At 35.4% G+C, this 20,556-nt stretch overlaps 1 protein-coding gene across 1 annotated transcript; it reads right to left on the bottom strand.

The window, feature by feature from the left end:
* Positions 1 to 1,092: 1,092 nt before the first annotated feature.
* On the bottom strand, positions 1,093 to 19,963 carry ADSS (adenylosuccinate synthase). The gene is made up of 12 exons (XM_010004582.1): positions 19,863 to 19,963; positions 17,402 to 17,470; positions 16,619 to 16,669; positions 14,355 to 14,421; positions 12,846 to 12,953; positions 12,565 to 12,646; positions 10,479 to 10,605; positions 7,955 to 8,109; positions 7,412 to 7,536; positions 6,301 to 6,398; positions 2,413 to 2,562; positions 1,093 to 1,654 (listed from the first exon to the last, which is right to left on the bottom strand). Exons 5-12 carry the CDS (start codon positions 12,884 to 12,886, stop codon positions 1,602 to 1,604), a joined length of 831 nt encoding a protein of 276 aa, XP_010002884.1. The 5' UTR covers positions 12,887 to 12,953; positions 14,355 to 14,421; positions 16,619 to 16,669; positions 17,402 to 17,470; positions 19,863 to 19,963; the 3' UTR covers positions 1,093 to 1,601.
* Between the last annotated feature and the right edge of the window lie 593 nt (positions 19,964 to 20,556).

The raw sequence follows: 20,556 nt of genomic DNA, 5'->3' as shown, positions 1-20,556 counted from the left end.
CTAAAACACACACCCTGATAACTGCTCCATCATATGCAAACAATTCAATAGAAAATGCTCCTTAACTACCAGTATTTATCCTTCAACCCTCCTGTTCCTCCCCCTTATGGTAAGTAATTTTTTGTCAATTGAAAACATAAACATTGTGCTAAACACTTTAAGAGCAGCATCAATCCAACAAATCTGTTCCATTTAAGGCAACACCTGGTTACCCAAGACATAATCTGGAAGGCCTCATATCTTTAATTTAGCATGAAAAAATTCTTATGTTCACCCACATACCCAAAATCTAATAAACTAAATCTAAAACTACTGTCCCACCTTGACAGAAACTTGTTTTTAGGAAACAAGGTAAGTTTTATTTGAAGTTAAAAGGATGCACATGAATACCATAGTAAAGAGTGTAAAAACAAAGTCATTCTCAAAAAATCTGGAAAGGGAATATGTAATTATTGGGTTGTTGCCAAAAAAAAAAATCAGATTCTTTGGAATATATAATAACAGATAAATTAAAATAATTCTAGAACATTTCCCAACACTAATAAGCCACGATATGTCAGATATCATGAGGTGAATACTTGTTATTTTCCTTACATCTGAAGCAAATACAGTGAATACTTTAAATGCTACTTCTAAAGCATCTTCAATTTATAATTACTAAAGTGTCTCTGCTTTGCCAGTTCTCCAGAGAAAGGTCTTCTATTTGCTATATAGAAAGGAATTTAAAAGGGCATCAAAATGTTAGACTTCTCACCAGATATAAATATAACCTCATTTAATTAGGGAAACATTTTGAGATATGTGCCTTGGAAGTAGAGAAGTGCAGGGTTTTTTAAATACCAGGAAAAAAACAAGTAACATTGTAAAACATTTAACTCAAAATCAGAGCAGTTCTTTAATAATCGCAAATGAACTTTTTACAATATCAATTTCCTAACTTTCTGGGCACACCTCCTGGTAAACACTTGAGTGTCCTCTGTGAGTTACAAAGAGTAAGTTTCCTGTTACACAGCTAAAAAAACCTGGACATTCTTAACAACTTGGCATCACGTCATTTTTTAAAAAACAGATCACACAATAATTTAGACAGCATTTATAGCATTATAAAATCAGAATTCCCCTCTTTAATCACTCACAAGAGCAGCTATTAAGAAAACAACAGCTTTAGGAATACAAATAATGAGGATGTAAAACTATCTGTGCAAAACTGCATTACTTTTACTGTCTAAAATTTCAGGGAAGTAACACCGCCAAAAGCAGAGAGAGGATAACAAAGACAAATAGACATGAAAGTAATGCTACCTTAGATTTCAAACAGGAATTACATTATGAAGTAAATATTAAGTAAAGAAAAAAAATAAATTTGATGGCACCTCGAACAACAATGACAAATGTCCTGGAAATTGCAGTTGAACAAGAACTGATGCAGGCTCATGTTAATGTCTCTTTCAGGAGTAGCGATTGATTTAGGGGTATCAACTCTAGCATTTCTTTCCATGCAAAAATCTATCTTTCCAACATCTTTGCTTTGCGGGCTACTAATGCATTTAAGAATGAGCAGTCTTTTGAGGAGTGTGCTTTCTTCCATGCATCTGAAATCTTTAAAACAGCTGGATCATTGATTCCCTGGATTTCCCTACTCCAATCCATTTCACTGCAGGAGAGAAAAGCAAACTTTTATTATAAGTAATATGAAGCAAGATCAGATTGTATCTTAAGATACAAATTTATCTTCTTAAGTGCTTAAGATCTTAACTACCATAGTCTGAAGAAAATACAGCATATACTACTAGCATGTTAAGAAATTATAACTATGTTTAATATTCTCAAAGTAAGAATGCCTTTATAACTTAGAAAGCAGGAGCGGTTTCAAAGCTGCCGTAATAAATAAATAAATCAGTTTCCCGGATGATAGGAAAAAAGATACACAGGAGCTGTCAGTAAAGATTTGCATCATCTCCTAATTCCCATGGATGGAACCACAGGATCATCTTTATTAGGGACCAGGGACCATAAGATAAATTTGTTAAGCTTACTACCTCTTACTGTCAAATATATTTAATCACATTAATATACCAGTAGTCTCATTGACTTTATAATGGCAGCAGAATTAAAGCCCTATTATAACCAATCTGAAAAATATTTAAGCAAGTTATAAAAATCTCAGTTGAACAAGAACTACAGTACAAGCCAAAGAAAGAAGGCATAGTGTAACTTTTGAGAATTTTCAATTCAATAGCTAAATAGATGGCTAAGAAACAGTGAAACAATAACTACAAGCATCGCCAGGTACATCAGAATAAACACAGCTACAAACTCGTTTCCAGTATTTTGAATGCTCCTTAAGGCAAAGCACAAGATAAGTATAATGGAGTAGGAAAAATTCAAAACAATAAAATCTGTTTTACTTACCAGGAACACCCAACTCCATTTCTATAAAGCGAACATAATTTTGTGCATTTACAGGCAGCTCATCAAACGTCCTTGCATTTGAGATGTCTGTATCCCATCCTGGGAGTGTCTCATACTGAACCTCTACTTTATTTAAGACTTCGTGGTTGGCTGAGAAAAAAACAGAAACAAAAATATTATGTCTACAAGATGATAAATCCTCTACCACTAAATACATACAAAGCTTTTTCTTATTTTCTTATACAAAGAAGTTTACTCATAAGATAACACCCACACTGAAGGTACTTAAATGTCTTGTTTTGTTAATATAAGCAGAGAAATAAAAACAAACTATTAGGACTTAGACTTTTGGAATTCCAGTACTCAATCACATGCATGTATTTTGCTTAAACCACACCCTTTTCAGTTCAGAAAACAACTTTTCAGGAAAAACAACTCCCCAAAATGTTGACTTTTTTTTTTTTCTCTGAACAAACATCGAGATCCAATTCCCCCTTTATGATGTTGGTCATACAAAAGCAAAATTAGGCACCAGCTTGTAAGTATCAGGCAGTTATACTTCAAAATGGCACAGGAGTGTACTCTTTAAACATAATTGTAAGATGTAGTTTATACATAACAGACTTCTGATGCCCACAGACCCTTTGCCCCAAAACTCCGCAACAAATTCGTCAACCAGTGTGGAGTCCCACATGATGTATAACCAGAAACTGTTCCAATTACTTCTCAGAATAGAAAGCCATTAGTATATTGTATTTTGTCGTTCATTTAGTAACTTGCTACAATGTTGCCCATTACCTCTGAATCCTGTGATGATTTCAAGTGCTGGGAAATGTTAAACAATTGAATCATTCCAGTAATTATCTGAACATCAGTCTTGGAATGAGACTGGGCAGTGTAACAGAAGTCTTAAGACTGAAAATGGGAAATACAAAAACCACAGCTAATCCCCAGTGTGCATGTAGCCAACAAACTCAGGCTCAGCATGTTGAATAATTTGTCCTGGTGCAGGTAAGAGTTCAGTAATAGCAATGTTATAAAGGCAGCCTTTATGAACAAGGCATTTTGAGTAAGGGTGAAAGAGAATTACGCTCTACTGACTTCAAAGCCTACAGCAGTGCAGAAATGCACTATTTTTTGACTCAGTTTTTCACAGGTTAAGGCAAAGGATCCTCATCAAGACTTGTAGTCAGGCTAGCCCTGACAACAGACAGGCACAACAGTCACATGGGTCAGATGAAACATTTATCTAGTACAGTGTTCTAGCTTGGTAATCTACAGTAGATGCTCAGTGAAAAAGCACCAGAAAAAAACAAAAGCAACCACGTACTCTATCTTCTCCAAAATAATCTCCCAGTTTCCTAAGAATCTCCATTTTCAAAGTCTCCTGAGCTAGAGATTGCGTCTGTCTGTGCTGAGATCAACCGATTCCCAAGTTGGACAGGAGACATTAGCACAAGTAGACCATGGTTCTCACACTCTTTTTGAACTGACAGGATGAGAGCTACCAGAGTGTTTTCTTTCTTTCATAAACTCCTATCACTGAACAGAAATGGAGATGCTGACCAGCTCCATGGCAAGAGACTACAGCCTCAAGGATTCCAACTGAAGTCGGTGGTAGATTTACAAGACATTTTCAGTTCTTTCTTAACAGGAGGTTATAAAATGCCCACAGAAATCAAAGCTAAAAAAATTGAGTGAAACTCATGATTCTCTGATCCAGCTGGAAAAAGGAACAATATATGAAATATGGCATGTTTTTCCTGAGATGGTGGGCAGTGTGTGTGCTTCTAATTTAGAGACAGTCATTTCACAAGAAGGGTAAATCACTAACATCTCCAAGAGAGTGGGATGGTAGGGAGTGGAGGAAGAAATACCCTGCCAGCAAGAGATTCCCAGGCTAGATTGCTTCTAAATTAAATTTAAAATGTCAAAGTGGCAAGATAAAAGAAAAAATATACAAGTGCACATCATGCGGAGATGCAGACATCAGAAATAATCTAATGGTCTGAAAAACACCAAGTGGGAAGAAAGTTACCTTTTGGTTTTTTTATGCCAGGAGCAGTGGTAATAAGTAACCTGCAGCATATGTGCTGAAAGTGCTGCCAAATGTTAAGAAGCATAGAAAAAGAGAGGTGTGGAACACAGAGGCACTGTGAGAGACAGCATCTTCCAGCTTACCAGAAGTTCAGCTCAAACTCCTTCCTGACACTTAACAAAGCACAACAGCAGAGACAACAGCTTCTACTAAGTTTCTACCAAAATTCTTAACTGTTCATACAGTAAAGTACAGTTAGGCAGGTAAGCCATGTTATGCTTCCACAACCAAAGGTCAGCTATCTACTACCTGGGCATATATACAGGGAGCAAAGTCTGCCCTCAGGAGCTGTAATAAGATTCTGGTCCCATCTGAGAGAGACAATCAATCCATGTGGGGAAAAAGCAGTGTTTGTACTGGAAAACATGGCCACCTGCTTATATGATCTTTAATGATGGATTGCCAGACTGACATGAACTCCAGGCTTGAGCACAAGACACTTCAAATAGCTCCCAGGCTAGATGACAGGCCTACAGGTGAAGCATTTACTGAGTAGTTCAGTTCAAAAGTGCAATCTCCATTATGCTCAAAGGCCATCTAAAGTACACACAAAGTTTCTTAATATTTTGACAGAGGTATCAATCAGGAAATATCTGAGTCTTAAAAAAGAAAAATCACTCCTTGGTTTAGGTCAAGATGAGAACTAAATTTCCTGAATAAAAGTTAATGACATGTCATTAGGACGTATTCTGATTCTAACTGGCACTTTCCTTTGAAGATGCTGCAAGGCAAATCAACAAGAGAACTCCCCCAAATGGATGGAGAAACAGGAGATTTTTTTTTAATTTCAGCATGAATTTCCCCAACAGATCTGTGCTATTTTCAAGGACAACTGGCAGATTATCACTTATTCCTCTATACATAATTACATCTTTATAAAACATAAATCCTGCTGTGAGTTGTATCTGATTACTACAGTTGATCTCCTCACCCACATAATATGAAAAATTGTAACCTGTATCCAGCCTCAAACCCTTAGGGAGCATTAGAATAGCAACAAGCACCTATGTGCACATTAGAAAATCAGAAAGCTCAATCTCTAGTAGCAGTCAACATTCTTCCTTTTTCTGGAGTATCTCTACCACAGCAAACTGAAAAAAAAAATTATCCATGAAAACAATGTTTTGTAATATTTGAGTATTTAACACACAGACTCATGATCACCAAAATGACCACTGTCTTCCTCAGGAGCTACAGCTTCTATCAATGCTAAGCTGATGTATGTTGGTCCTGCATGAGAAAATAGTCTTACTTTCACCTAATTGCTCATTTCCTCCCCCACCCTTTCCCCCTCTTTTCCACTGCATAGGTGTGACAGATTTTTGGCTGCTCTGTGAACCACTAAAGGGAACTGAACTGTTAAGAAAGTAACAGAGGGAAAGAAAACTCAGCATTTTCCACACCTCAGTTCTCTCATGTGGTTTACCGCACACCTAAATGAAGACTTGTCCCTCAAGAAGAGGGAATGAAAGGAGTGCGAAATAAATGAGCTTCCAATTTAGCTTGAAGGTAATGCAGTCTGTATCAAATGAAAGGGATGAAGTTGTAATAAAATTTAGATTTAAGTAGCTTTATATAGTATCTTTCTAGTAGGCAAGTGACAGTATTTGGTACAGATGTCTTTAGGGTGTGGTACAGGTGCAGTGCAGTGTGTCTCTGGTGCATCTGGGAAGACGGGGACAGCTTGATGCTGAAGTAACACATTCCTATCATAAATGTTACAAGTAAAAAGTAAAATGTATTTAAATATCGGATTTTCACCAAAATCTAAAATTGTTCAATAGTCTTACCAGGAAAATGAGGTATGACTTCACCATCTAGTTTGTATGCAACACCAACTTTGATTTCTGGAAATACATCCAAGATATCCAATTTGGTAAGTGCCAATCTATAAAGGAACATTATTCTGGTTAAACAAGTTCAACAGTTCTCTCATGATACTGTAACAATACCAGAAGCGATTTCTGCACATTACAATTAATTGCCTTTTATCAGAAAAATAGCTTGTATAGCACTCATTCCTTTAACTGACGTGACTTGAAAAATATATAGAAAAATTAAAACTCAAGACAGCCTTTTTGTTGTATCCTTAGATCTAGTACTATAAGAAAATGGCAAAATGCAAAGAAGAAGGTTGATCTCCAATGAATGTGACTGGTCTATAGCTTTAACTGTTAGAATTTTAAGTGGTCAGGGTGCTACCAAGATATTTTATGACTATTCAAGATGGTTTCATAGCATGATGCCTGTTGCTATTTCTGTTCTCTGCCAAATCTTCCTGTCCTACAGTGAAGGCAGCAAGATAATCAAACACTATTTTAAATAACAAACACAAGAACAAGCAAAACCAGGAAAATTTAAGTAAAGCAGGTATTTACTCAGTTTCATCTGCTAGAAATTTTATTCCAGCTTGGTTTCAGACACATGATTTTCATTTTAATTGAAAGTCATATCCAAATTTTCTACATTTACATATACTGCTGAACATACTGATGGTTTCCCATCTGTCTTATTTTGAATACAAACTTATGAATCAAAACTCCAAACTACATCAGGTTTCAAGGCCCCTGCAATGCACTTAATTTGGCTTGGTGGGATGGCAGGGGTTGGGGTAGCTTGAAGCATTAAGTACCATGATACTAAGTGCTTCTTGGATCATTTTAAATGAGAAGTAACAATGTGCTACAAGTAAAGGAAAGAAAACATAAATGACCAAAAAAAAACACCTAATGATAGGAAAAAAAACCATGAGGGACAGTTAATTTATCAAAATATTGAAACATTAAACAAATCTATACTAACAGTCTGAATCTTACTAACTAGCATATGCACAACTACCAGTAATCTGTAGCATTTCATGATTTTATGTCAAGGTGCAAGCAAAGATTCAAAGTAACTCACGCAGTAAATCCATTAATCATATAGGCATATCGGAGTGACACAAGGTCCAGCCAGCCACATCTTCTCTTTCTACCAGTGGTAACACCAAACTCTTTGCCTCTCATTTGCAGCAATTCTCCAATTTCCTAGCGAAGAGTAACACATTATATGATCCTTTTTTTATTTACAATACATGATGCAGGTGTGTACATGTAAGACATTTGATAATATTGCAAATTACCTTAAAAATTCTTTCCCCAATTTTTCACAAAGTTTCCATTGGGAATGAAAATACATATACAAAATGCTATTTCTAATTAAAGAGAAGGGTATTTGAGCAAATGTCTCAAAATTCGTTTCTGCTCTACTCTTCTATTCCTTAAGAAGGTCTGAGAAACTGACAATCTCATTTAGCAGTCCTGTCAGCTCAGCCTAGAATCAGAAGAATGAGACACTCAAACCCACTGTAATCTACTTGCATTTCACCCATAACACTGATTCAACATAAAACAGACACACCATTTCACCCAGTTACAGGTCACATCTGGGGCTGATAATACTCACATTATTCTGTTCTGTAGGAAAGGCACCAATTCCAACTCTTGTTGTGTAAGCTTTCACAACTCCGTACACTTCCCCAACGTTCTGCGGTGGCATTCCCAGACCTGTACAAACACCTCCAACTGTGCAGTTTGATGAAGTCACAAAAGGGTATGTGCCTATTAAAATAATTGTTTTTAAAACTTATTAAACAATTTTTCAAAACAAATCAATCTAACCTGGTGAAGAATAGTACTTGCATTGCACTCACCTAGGTTCCACAACACTAAAAAACAAAACAAAACACAACAAACCTATTTTATGGTCAAGAACTTATGACTTCTTAGTTTTGTATGTACATTGTCTGATACTTCTTAATTGAAGAAATGTACAAGTCTGGAAATAATAATCTTGCTTTCATAGTCAAATAAGAAAATATTTGCACAAAAGAAAGAGGAAAAAGGAAAAGGACTCCTGGAATACAGTCTTGTTCATTAGCAGTGACAGTTTGTCTCTAGTTAAACAGTCAGCCCTCATTTAAAAAGCAACTTGGACAGCAAAGATGAGACTTAAACATCTCAAAATTCTTAGGTTTATATATATATTTTTTTTAAGTAATGAAAGATGAAACAGAGCATGTTAGTCCTTAGGTGATCTGAATTGTGAACAAATGCTTCAGTCACACATTAACTACATTTAAGAGAGAGACATTTACCTTGTGCTTCAAATTTTTTTTTCTTTTCGTGTAAGAGTCAGAGATAGGTAAGAGAGGCACAGCCAAGACAAAAGGAACTGAAAGCCATGCAGCCAACTTTAAAAAGCTGAAGACTGTTCAGTGAGGTTTTGCAGATTGGCTTCAGGTATCTCTTGATTCTTTGACATAACTCATGTCTCTCAAGAGACAGATAGAGGCTTACAAATGAACATGTGATAGCATTTTATAAGCACTAACTAGTCTTTCTTTTTCTTAGGAAGCAGCAGTTGAGCTTTTCTTTACCAACAGAGAAATTGTAGCCAGTGGATGCCACAAACAGAGTCAATGAGAAAATTTTTACTCATTTCCAGCTCCCAGCCTGGTATATTGACATGGGTTTATCCTTACCTAGTGTTTAAAAACACAGAAGACTGCACCCGCCCCCCCCAGACACATACACATGAGCTTCAGTACACATTCCAGAGATGCAGGATGGACTGCAGGGCTGGGGATTTACCACCTTCACTGCCAACAGACACACACTCATAAAACTAACTTCAGTATTAAGACTAATGTGCACAAAGGCACATAAAACAGCCTCATTCAGAATGCTAAGTAGCCAAATTTGGCATTGTCAAATCTTTTGACTAGGGCTTGTCTATTGTCAGTCCATTTGTCCAATCCACTGACAGTATCTACCTAAGGACAGCAGGTATTATCTGTGTGTATGGGTCTCTCAGCAGAGGCAGGAGACAAATCCAAGTAACCCAATATCTATTACAGATACCCAGTAAGTTTCACACTACTTGCATTTCCTGTATTTAGATGAAATCTAAAATCCTCACTACTTACAAAAAACAACCCCCCCCAGTTTTCTAGAAATATTTCAGTTTTACCTCAAACAATTCCCTGTGACAAGCATATTTGAAGACTTTTTGTTTGTGGTTTTTTTTTACTGGTTAAAAAAGGAAGTTTCTTCCAATATTCACACTATCATGTGAAAACTTGGTGCTTACAATGACTAGCCTTAGACATATCTTCCTTTTAAAAGCAGAGGCTTTCAAACTCACTGTGCTGGAAAATGTCCAGTATCCTAACCCCTACTAGTTGAAAACAGGGAGTGTACTAACTTTGTATTTGATAGTAGTTCTTACAGGCTTCAATTTCAGACCTAAGCAATAAAAATGATTGAGTTACAAGGCTAGTGAGACTGAGAAAAATGTGACAAAATGCAGGAGCCAATCATACACACTGCTTATGCTTATACAGAAGTATAATAGTTTACCTGTCCTTACAATATAATGATAACACACATAATAAATTCAATAAAAAACCCCCAAAACCTACTTCTATCAGGAAGTTAATTTTATAGCAAAATGACAGTGTTTTAAGAAAATCTGCACCATTAATAATTTCAAATGTATTGGGATATTTCCACTCTTGCCTCATTAGCAATCCAGACTCCCAATATCTTTCCTTACATTTTGAAACAGTAGAAAACTGTTACATAGAGGGTTAAAAAAACTGCAAGTTGATTCTTCGAAGGTCAACAAGTATTTTGCATATATACCTTGCTGATCAAAGCTCTCAATTATTCTTCTGAAGTGTTTTCCACAGATGTATACGACGAGTTATTTCATATGAAATTTATAGACACTGAAGTAACAGCTACACACTACTTTTAAGAACTTAACGAAAAACATTCCTCTCCTCCTCTAATGATTTGCCAGTCATAGAGAGCACTGTTCTTCCAGAATACAAAGCACTTCTGTCATAAGAACAGCTAAGTACAGAAGTGTGCCTCTTGCGCAATTTGAGTATATAGCAATGTGTCTCAAAAGAGGTTATACCTACCAAAATCTATGTCCAGCAGTGCTGCATTTGCACCTTCTACTAAGATCTTCTTTGGTGGTCCATGTAAAGCCTCAGATATGAAATAAACACCATCCTTTACCATTGGTTTTATTTTTTCCATGTAGCCCTGCATAAAACAAAAGACTCTTATATAACTACATTATGATAAAGCCAACCAGAGTCCAAGTGCTATTGTTCCCTCTTGATAATGCTCTTATTCCTTTTGAAAAGGAGAAGCAAACAAAGAAATGCTAAATATGCTATAATACATGAACAAGGGAAGGAGGAACATTAGACACACATGGTCTTCCTAAGAGGAAAGAAAAAAAAAAAAAAAAGGAAGAAAAAAGGGGAAAAAAAATTAAAACTTTAGAAGTGGTTTAGAACTATTCGAGTACAATAAGAATACTTTACTGTGTTTAGTATTTCTTTTCCAAGTGTTCAAAATTTCTCCCCCAAAACCAGCATGTGGGGAGTTTAATTTTGGCCATCTAAAGCCAACAAATGCATGCACTGGTAAAGCAGCATTCATTTGTGATACACAGACAGGTATGTTTGTAAGTAAAAGCAAAAAGTCATTTATTGCAACTCCGGGTCAAGTGCCTGAATGCCACTGATTAGCTGGATGTGAGAAGCCAGTAATGTTCAGATGAACACTTGCTACATAGCCTTCTTACCCATGAGAGCATATGGAAGATCTCATTTTAATGACTCACTTGACACGGAATGTAACACTTTGTATTTCAAAATTTAATCAAGTGCATTACCATAAAACAACCATTCAGTGCACATTATTTTCCTCAAGCTACAAACACGTATTATGTTACAAAAAAAAAAAAAAAAGGAAGAAAAAAGGGGAAAAAAATTTAAAACTTTAGAAGTGGTTTAGAACTATTCGAGTACAATAAGAATACTTTACTGTGTTTAGTATTTCTTTTCCAAGTGTTCAAAATTTCTCCCCCAAAACCAGCATGTGGGGAGTTTAATTTTGGCCATCTAAAGCCAACAAATGCATGCACTGGTAAAGCACTGGTAAAGCACCCTAACAATAAGTTTCAGATGTGTACTAATCAAACTATATAACATTATAAGCCACTCAACTTTAACTGACTTTTAGATCTCCATATTGATAAAAACACTACAACTCAACATATGTTAACAGATATTGTTCGAAGCAAGGTAAGTGGAAGTGCTAAGAGCTCCCATATATTCCATTCTAGAGCTAGTAAACTGAGTGGTAACTAAAGGTACAAGGATGACAACTTCTTTGGCTTGATTTTCTGAAAGAATTAAACATGTAACTGTGCACACCCTTCCTTGTTCCACACGTACCTCGATAGTTTTAAACAATCAAATTTGGTTGAAGAGCTCTAAGGGATAAAAAAAACTCATACACTGAAGTTTCTATAAAATATATGAACAAAAAGGCTGGGAAAAACACCTGACAATTTTTTAAAATAAGAAATTGGGTGCACCACAAAAAATCACACTATTAGACATAAGAGAATTAATACTAGTGATAAATCTCACAACTGTCCCAACTGCAGGGAAAACATCAAATCAGAATTCATACTTTTCATAATAAAGACTAGTTTGCTGGTACTCAGGCTTCATTAAGTCTCTTGTTACCAACATGTTTCCATGTTGCTAGGCAGGTTGGGTTTTTTTCCTTAAGGCTTATTATTTAGAGTAATAATTTACTTTAGGTTTTATAATTTCCTTAGTTTTCAGACACAGGAATTAATATTCTGCTTCACAATGAAACGTGCCTTCCCCAACTACAAACTTGGTGTTTTTTCCTCCTTGTCTCAGCAAGTGGAAGTACAAAATAATTCTCCCTATACAAGCATTTTTCTTAGAAGTTTACAATATTTCTCTTGAAACCAAGTTTTGAAGCGGTGCATAATGTGGGGACAAAAGCGCCTTGAAGGACAGATGCTGGCAGACTCCTTAAAATTGATACATACTAATGTCCTATGATGTATTTTAACTCCTCACACAAGCACACGTGTCAGTCACCAGGAGATGCACGAAACAGTAACCGCACACAGCGCTTATATCATTTAACAGGCAGAAGGAGACTTACCTTGAGCTTTTCCAGTTCCCCTTCAATATCTATCTTTAAGGTAGGATATATCGCTCTGTATTGATTGGCTAACAATTTGAACCTGGAAGGCAAAAATGCTACACTAAGGTTTTTGCTTGTTTTCTTCCTAACACCTCCACCAACCTTAGGTTTTACTGCAGTTATTTGGTGATTAAACAATTTTAAACAATAAAATATTTTAATAATTCTTAATAGAAAATGTGTTAAAGTTATAAACTGAACACTATGCTTACAACTGTGTGTCAAAATACAGAAATTACCTCTCAGAAAATTCATCAAAATCGGAAACAAGATCACACATTCTGAGTCCACTTCGAGCTGCTTTTGAAGAATATACTGGACCAATTCCTTTTTTGGTAGTTCCCAAACTTTCAAAAGATAGTAACAGGAGTTATTATTGAAAGAAAATGAAGGTGTTTTTTCTTTAAAGCTAATACATCCTTAGCATAAAATGAAATGTTGTTAACTGAGCATTTAAAAACCTTGTTTTAAGCATTTAAAACATGAGATACCTTTAGTATGTAACTTTGTTTCAGAATATTACTGTGTAGACATACTGTCTACATATTTCTGGTTTTATTTTGTTTCATCAAGACATGCCAACTCATAAAAGAGTTAAGCTGTCAGAAAACTGTATTTATAGAAGTTAAAACAACTCTATAAGCATAATATACTATATTAGATTACCTTTTCTATAACCTTTCTGCAAGGAAAGCTACATGAGCCTGACTGTTTTTGAGCTACATTTGAACAGATAATAGCATTCAGTTAAAATAAGAAATAAACGCACTACTTGTAATTATCAACTTTGAAGCATGAAGACACAATTTTAATACCTAATATGATATGCAGTCAAATCTATAATTAGACATTCTACCAAGCTATTTCAATTCCCCACCCACAACAAACAGAAGACAAGTCTTTTGATAATCAGTTTCTGATAGCCTGTTCTTAGCCAGCCTGTACTAGCACTTCACCACTACAGTCAATTACATAGCCTGAAAAATTAGGAGAAAATAGCAAGCTTAGTACTTTCAATCCATCAGTAGTTTTAACAAGCTCAAAAACTGTATGACTGTTGCAGAATTTCATGAACCTCAGAGAAAAAAGAAATATAGCACTTAAAAAAGTAACTTAAAAGTTTTTTAGCTTTGAATGTAATTTCTGTCCTGGGTTTCTCTGAAACAATTAGTTGGAGAAAAGTGGTTATTTCTTCACTGGGCTGGCTCTCTCTTAAAATCTTTTATCTCTATCCCCAAAAACTAGCAAGCTACTTGTAAATCACAAGTTAGAAACATATCAGGTAGTTTCTAAAAGCTTCAAAAGTTTCAGAAATTCAGAAGCAACATGTAGTAGGCAATGTGCAGTTCCAACAATGAATCATCATGAGATACCAAATTAGTCACACCAGACCTTTCAGTTATTTGGATATGACAAGGGGGTTCTTCAATCTTAAAAAAGATTTTTACAGAAACAAATACTTCCAGTAAACTATTAAAACATTAGGAAGAAGGTAACCTTTTTATAAAACAAATTAGAAACCAGGAACATTTTCATAAAGGAAAATATCAAGCTACAACCTTTTAAAAATAATCTTTTGCCAGCCACTGAAGGACCAAAGTATAAGAAATTATCCCTGCATATTCCACACTGAAGAGTTAGAAGGATAATTAATACTTTTTTAAACTTGATGCAAATAGTAACAGAAATCCAGTGTATTAGATCATGCTTTTGTACTAGGTCATCCTGTGTTTGACAAAACTACCTACTTCTTTCCCGCTTGTTCTTGCCTCTGTTGTTCTTGGATGCCATCAGCAGCTTGGTGGAAATCAAATACTAAGAAGATAAAAAAAACTTAAGTAGAAAATTTGTGTGAAACAAATTACCATATCAGTAACAATTTATCCAAACCAACTCTAGACCTGTTTATAAATGTGGAAAACAAAAATATATACACTGAAGAGGAGAGGTAAATAAAATGACAAAAGTTTCTTGTCTCCTCTTTTACAAGCTACATTTTTTCCCAGGGAAGAGTTGAGGTTTTCCAGAGAATTTTGTTAAGTGTTTGTTTTGTAGAATACCTACATACCATGTATACACATCCCACAGAATAACTAAGCCATTTAAACTTTGTAATAGCCCAAAAGAATGTACGGACAACAAAGAAATCACACAGCTGAAAAAAAAACAAACCTGGAAAACAGGTTATAGTAAAAAACCATCATACTGCTGAAATTTAAGGTGGGAACTTCAAGTAAACAGTCTCGTTCATTCATTTTAGATAACTTTCATTGAAATACATTTGGAAATACAACAGCTCCCACCTATGTCTGGAACATAAACATAAGTCATCTTCACAAGCCCTGATTATTGTTTTTAAAGCATTACGTGTCATTAATGACAAAGATCATGCAAAGTATTCCTTGCACCAACTGACTACCATAAAGGCATAAGAAAAAAGAACAAGCTGACAAGACTCGTGTCCAATACAAACAATGGTGCAACAGTTTGCAGGTTAACAGAAGCCAGCTTATTTTTCTTAAGTACTATCTCCCAAAAGTTCAACAACTAATCTACACATTCACAGGAAAGACTGATCACTTGCAAGAAAAACACTCGTTAAAGTACTCTAGCTTCTCCAAAACAAGAGTGGTTTTCCTTGTTTGCCATACCAATTTATTTGTGTTTATTTCCACACATTCTCATAATTTTAAGGACTAGATTATCCTCAGCAGCTTGATCCTATTTTTGGTTGCTCTTTTGTTACAGGCTAATCATTCACAGCTTGCCAATACCCATTTTAGAGAAAGCCTGTTTTATCTTGGCAAGAGATTTCCAGACTGCCATTAAAGCATTCTAAACAGAAGCATTCTGAAAGTTCATTTATTTTCAGAGGTTGAACGATTATGAGGGACAGTTATTACTGGTCCTTTTTACTCAGGACATGTTTAGCTATGGAAAGTTCACAGTATTGCCACAGCAATGCAATAACCACAGAACAGTTTTTCTAATAATCTAGTAATTTCCAAGTAATTCACCAACAGTGATTCTACTTTCAGAAAGTATTTTAGTATCTTAGAAACAGTTACTCAACTATTTCAAACTCTGTACCTACTCCAAAGTAAGAACATATTTTTTCTGTATATAACATGTTTACTCACTAAGCTATTCCAAATTTGTTTAAAAAAAAACACCCCAAAACTACAAGACAAAACCAACATCTTTTTCCAGTGTTACAAGCTATTATCTGATAAAGACCTGAAAAGTTTGCATCTTCAAAAGATGATTACCAGAGCAGCAAATAAGCTCATTTCCTAATACATGCAGTTATGTTATTATCATGTTAAAATACCTAAAGATCTAATTTAAAGATTAATTTATATAATAAAGATGTCCTAGCAGCAATACAGGAAGATCCTCTGAAAGCTCTGTGTTGGTGGCTGCGACTCTTAAATATTATATCTCATCAGGCAGAGCTGAAACATAGACTTGACTGATAAGCAACAGTCGAGGAAGGCAGTCATTTCCTCACCCCTACAAAGTCCTTCCTATAACGTCTCCTTTCTAAAGTAAGTGGCAATTTACTTGGTAGGGAGCCTGTGAGTTTGGAAGTCACTCCTAGTCACATGGTTTCCCAGCAGAAAAGTTCCTATAAGCAAGACTGCTTCCCCATCAAAGGGGGAAATGTATCCTTAGTCAATTAACTTCTGAACTGCTTCTTGACAGCTTTGCACCTTTAATCTTTGGCTTGGAAAGTGAACATGCTTTCCTGACTAGGTTATGCTTATGGAATAGGATTAAAGAATCACTAGAATGTAAATCTGGGAGGGTCCTGAGTGGTGAACATTTTTTTCTAGGATCTTCAATAAACCAAAGCAGCATACAGAGAAAAAAGTTCTAAAGAAAAGTTCACAGCTATAAAAAGAGATGGCTAAAAGTTGTCACAGTTTTACTGCCATGGGGAGTTCAGAGAAAGAAAGTTTAAAAAAAAAAAATAATTAAACAAAAAACCAAACCAAAACCAGGAACTTACCAATATGAGCTCTGTCAGAGATTATTAGTCTTTTTTCCCAGCCTTCTAGCACTTAAAAGACAAAATGAAATAGTTCAGATTATGTTTTGTATAGCATTTCTGTCTTCTGATGTATAAAGGAAATCACTTTTCATGTTTATTCTTCAATCACTCTATTTACATATTGAGCAAAATCAGCTTTTAGATTTAAAAAAAAGTGTTTCAGTAATTAAAACCTCATATCAGCCTATAAAGCTGAGAAAGTCAGGCTTGTTCTGAGGAAGAACTCTAGCTATTCTACTAGTTGCCCAATTTGAGCAATCAATTAGTAGCTTTTTGGCTTTGAATAATCGAGACCATTGATTTACCTCACTGCCAAGTGTGGTTATAGACATAACAGAAAATTTTTTAAAAGTATTGAGTTCTGAATCAAGAAGTGATTACTAAAGCATTTGTTTACATTAATAAGTATAATCAAACTGACACTAATATTGTAAAACTACTACAAACAGGTAACACACTTTAACAAGCTGGTTCAATTCTTAACTGCTTTAAGCAAAGAAAAATGCCTGCAAGTAATTCATATTTGGACATGTTCTCTTCTGAAACTGTACAGACTACTTTAGTCTGTCTTCCCACGAGGGCCCTAGGACTTCGAGCGAGATTCCTTTCAGAAACTATCAACTAAATGGAATTCTGGAAAAACACATTACACGTCACCTCTACAAAGGCATACTCCAGCTGATCCTTTTAAGGAAGAGCCTCACACACTATTTTAAGAGTAGCACCTTAAAATTTTCTCACCTTTTCCTTTCTTTAAGTTTTTTTCAGCTTCTTCAAAGAGTCCTGGCAAATGAATTACAACACCATTTCCTGAAGAAAACCATTACACAAAATTTAATGAATTATACTGACCACAGAAAAAAATATTCCAAGCAATTCAAAGACACTTAATATTTTGTATGCAGAGTATTTTATGTAAACTTTTAAACTTTCCAGACACTGCGATTTTTATTCTTAGGAAATCATCTGTAAAAGACTACGTGCATTGTATCCTTTTAATAAACTCAACAAACTTTCAATTTAGATCCAGACAATCAGTAACAGCATCATGGGACAGTTAGAATGCAACTTCCTTTTCCTCATACCTAAAATTAACTTCCCTCTTTGTACTTCACTTTAATAACCCTATTGTTTTTTTTAAAGCTTAGCACATTTCTATCACCATTATAAACACTAGTATCCACTCAGGCACTCTTTTACTGTAAATAGATACAGAATATTCAGTATATAGAGTTGGGCTTCTTAACAGACTAGCAAAAACAGCAGATGAAAAAGCTCTAACAAAGCAAGCTTGCTTTCCTACAGCTGTCACCTTACTAAGACAGACTACTAACTCAACTAACCAGCATCACTGAGTGCACAGGGAGCATTTCCATATAGCAAAACAGAACCATCTTAAGATCAAACCAAACTCAGTAGATCCAAAGCTATCAGTATGATAACATTTAGCTAAAGAAGGGACCTGCCACTTGAAACCATTTGCGTATCACCTTCTTTCACACAGATACTTTGTATTTTGATGTTTAGAGTTTAGATTTCTTCACTATAACCTTCACAGTACCATCCTAATTAATAGTAATAATCTATTATAATGCTCCAATTCTTTTGCCCTTTTTTTTTAACCCACAAGACCTTTCAGTGGAATGCTAAGGCAGACAGTGTTATTTTTCTTGCCAAAAGAGATTTTATACACAAGGCAGACCTGTAAGAAGCTATGAAAAACAAACTTCAGAACAGATAAGACTAAGAAATAGTAGATACAGACAAGAGGACTCATAAAAAGTTCTCTCCTGCCTACTGTATTTTTAAAGGATGGGGTTCTTCCTACTCAACCCTGAGTCCACTGAACAAAACATGACAAATGGACATCTTTTTTTATTGTTTTCAAGCAATAACCTTTTAAAGAAACATGATATGGTAACACAAAAGAGAATAAAAGTAGTATTGTCTGCCCCAGCTCTCAAAACTAGAAGCAGCTATCCCAACCTCCCCTTCATCAGAAGGAATCTATTTCCAGGCCCAGTGGCTCAATTTCTGTAGAAATACTAGGTAAGGCAAGTTGATCCATAATTATCCCACTATCAAGTCACAATATAATAGCTGAAGAGGCAATTAACCACCAATTCCCATTAAATAGAGAGTTAATGGTGACTGCTAGTATACAGTCACTATAAGCTGGACCCAAGAACTCAGCAAGTACTGTTTATGAATCAAGTAACTAGCAACAGAGGCTCTTTAGTTGCTATCCTGTTTAGTAAACTGTCAGTGACCACTTATTCTTAGTGTGTTTACCAAGATGAGAGGAAAGAAGGCTACAAGCTCAAAGCAGTAAGTTATGCAGGAGGAAGTGAAAGGAAGAGCATGGCAATAGTCCCAGTTTGCAGATGTACACTCTAAGGACAAGAGTTCTGGGTATCAAAATAGCAGGATGCAATTGTTGATAGGTCATAGCCCTTAGTGCCCCAGAGACTTACCTGGCTTGTGAAACAGCACACAAGCACATGTGTAGTTGTAACACTGTGCAGACATGTTTTATATTTACCTTCAGTTTTAGAGGCAGCATTATTAAGTTGTTCGTAAAAGCAATTCAAAGGAATAAAAACAACACATAACATTAAAAACAGGATTACAAGAGAGGGAGGGGAAACATTAAAGCCCCTTTTCAGGAAGCAATCACATCACAGATCCTGATGTCACACTGTACTGCCACTGCCCTAAACCTTCTAATGTACTCTCCTAAGAGGACTTCTTGGCAAGAACTATATAGTGCATAAGTCTTCCAGAGTCAGCATTCATTTCATAATCCAATGGAGCAGGGAGGAAAGATCTGTTTCAAAAGGTATTGGTAGCTACTTAGCACAGCTGAAGTAGAGAGGAAGAATTCTGAGAATAAAAGAAGTAATAGGTTGAGAAAATAAGGGGGAATGGAAGATTGAAGATATGCCTCATAGGTAGATGTTTGCTTTGATAGGACAGATAAGAATCAAGATGAACTATTCAAGACAGTAAAAAAACCTCTCCATAATCCAAACTTCACAATTGAGTTAAAACAGTATTAAGAAGATAGCAGAGCAATTGAAGCCTATGAGAATTTGAGGAAGAAAAATCCTGATCCTGTATGTCCTCAGATATATTTTGTTATTTTAACATGTCAGATGTCTGTAATACAGTATTGTTTATTTTTCAGAGATGTCCCACTTACCAATGAATGCAGTGACTTTTGGATTGATGATCCCACTTGGCAGAAGATGAAAGTCATACTCCACAGAATCCACAACAACTGTATGCCCTGCATTATTGCCTCCCTGGGGACAGGGGGAAACGGGCAGGGGAAGAAAAATAAAACACAACTGTGGGTTAGTAGTTTTTTTATATTAAAGACAAATGAACACATAACATAGAGATGGAATAAACTGGATCCAGCTCCAATTCTGCATCTTTCTGTTACCGACAAAAGATCTTTCAGAGATCACATTTTCCCAGGAAATCAGGCAAACTTGTTTTGTCAAAACTCAACAATTTCAACATCAGTATTATCTGTCATATAGACTTTGGACAGTATTTTGGTTCATCAAAGGTACAAAAGCTTGGAATAAGATTGAAATATTTCTAAAAATTACTGGACAGAAGTAAATATTCTAGAACATGTAAACATATCTAAAAGCCATAATCAGTTTTACTAGATTCCTGTTACAACTATAGAGAGTAAGCATTACAATAGAACTGCAACCTTAGCGAAGAAAAAAAAAAACACTACCACCGGTTAAACTGAGTATATAAAACCATACAGTAATTGGGAATGGTAAGTCTAGTTGTTTGGCAAGTTGCAGGCTTTTTCTTCTGAATTTTAGGTTCAGACTTTTGAGTATTCCTAATAGTAACCAGAAAAGTTACCT

This window comes from Chaetura pelagica, unplaced genomic scaffold, assembly GCF_000747805.2.
Source record: "Chaetura pelagica isolate M959 unplaced genomic scaffold, ChaPel_1.0 scaffold278, whole genome shotgun sequence".
In the NCBI taxonomy this organism is placed as follows: Eukaryota; Metazoa; Chordata; class Aves; order Apodiformes; family Apodidae; genus Chaetura; species Chaetura pelagica.
The sequence above is the reverse complement of the archived record's forward strand: the minus strand, read 5'-3'. Positions and strand labels throughout refer to the sequence as shown.

What these genes read in the sequence shown, in the direction of transcription:
- ADSS (XM_010004582.1), bottom strand. Translation starts at nt 12,886, where the DNA reads ATGTGTGATCTTGTTTCCGATTTTGATGAATTTTCTGAGAG. An exon ending in TTTGATGAATTTTCTGAGAG is followed by an intron (nt 12,647 to 12,845) that starts GTAATTTCTGTA and finishes TTTGCCTTCCAG; the next exon opens with GTTCAAATTGTTAGCCAATC. An exon ending in ATGATTAATGGATTTACTGC is followed by an intron (nt 6,399 to 7,411) that starts GTGAGTTACTTT and finishes GTTCCTTTATAG; the next exon opens with ATTGGCACTTACCAAATTGG.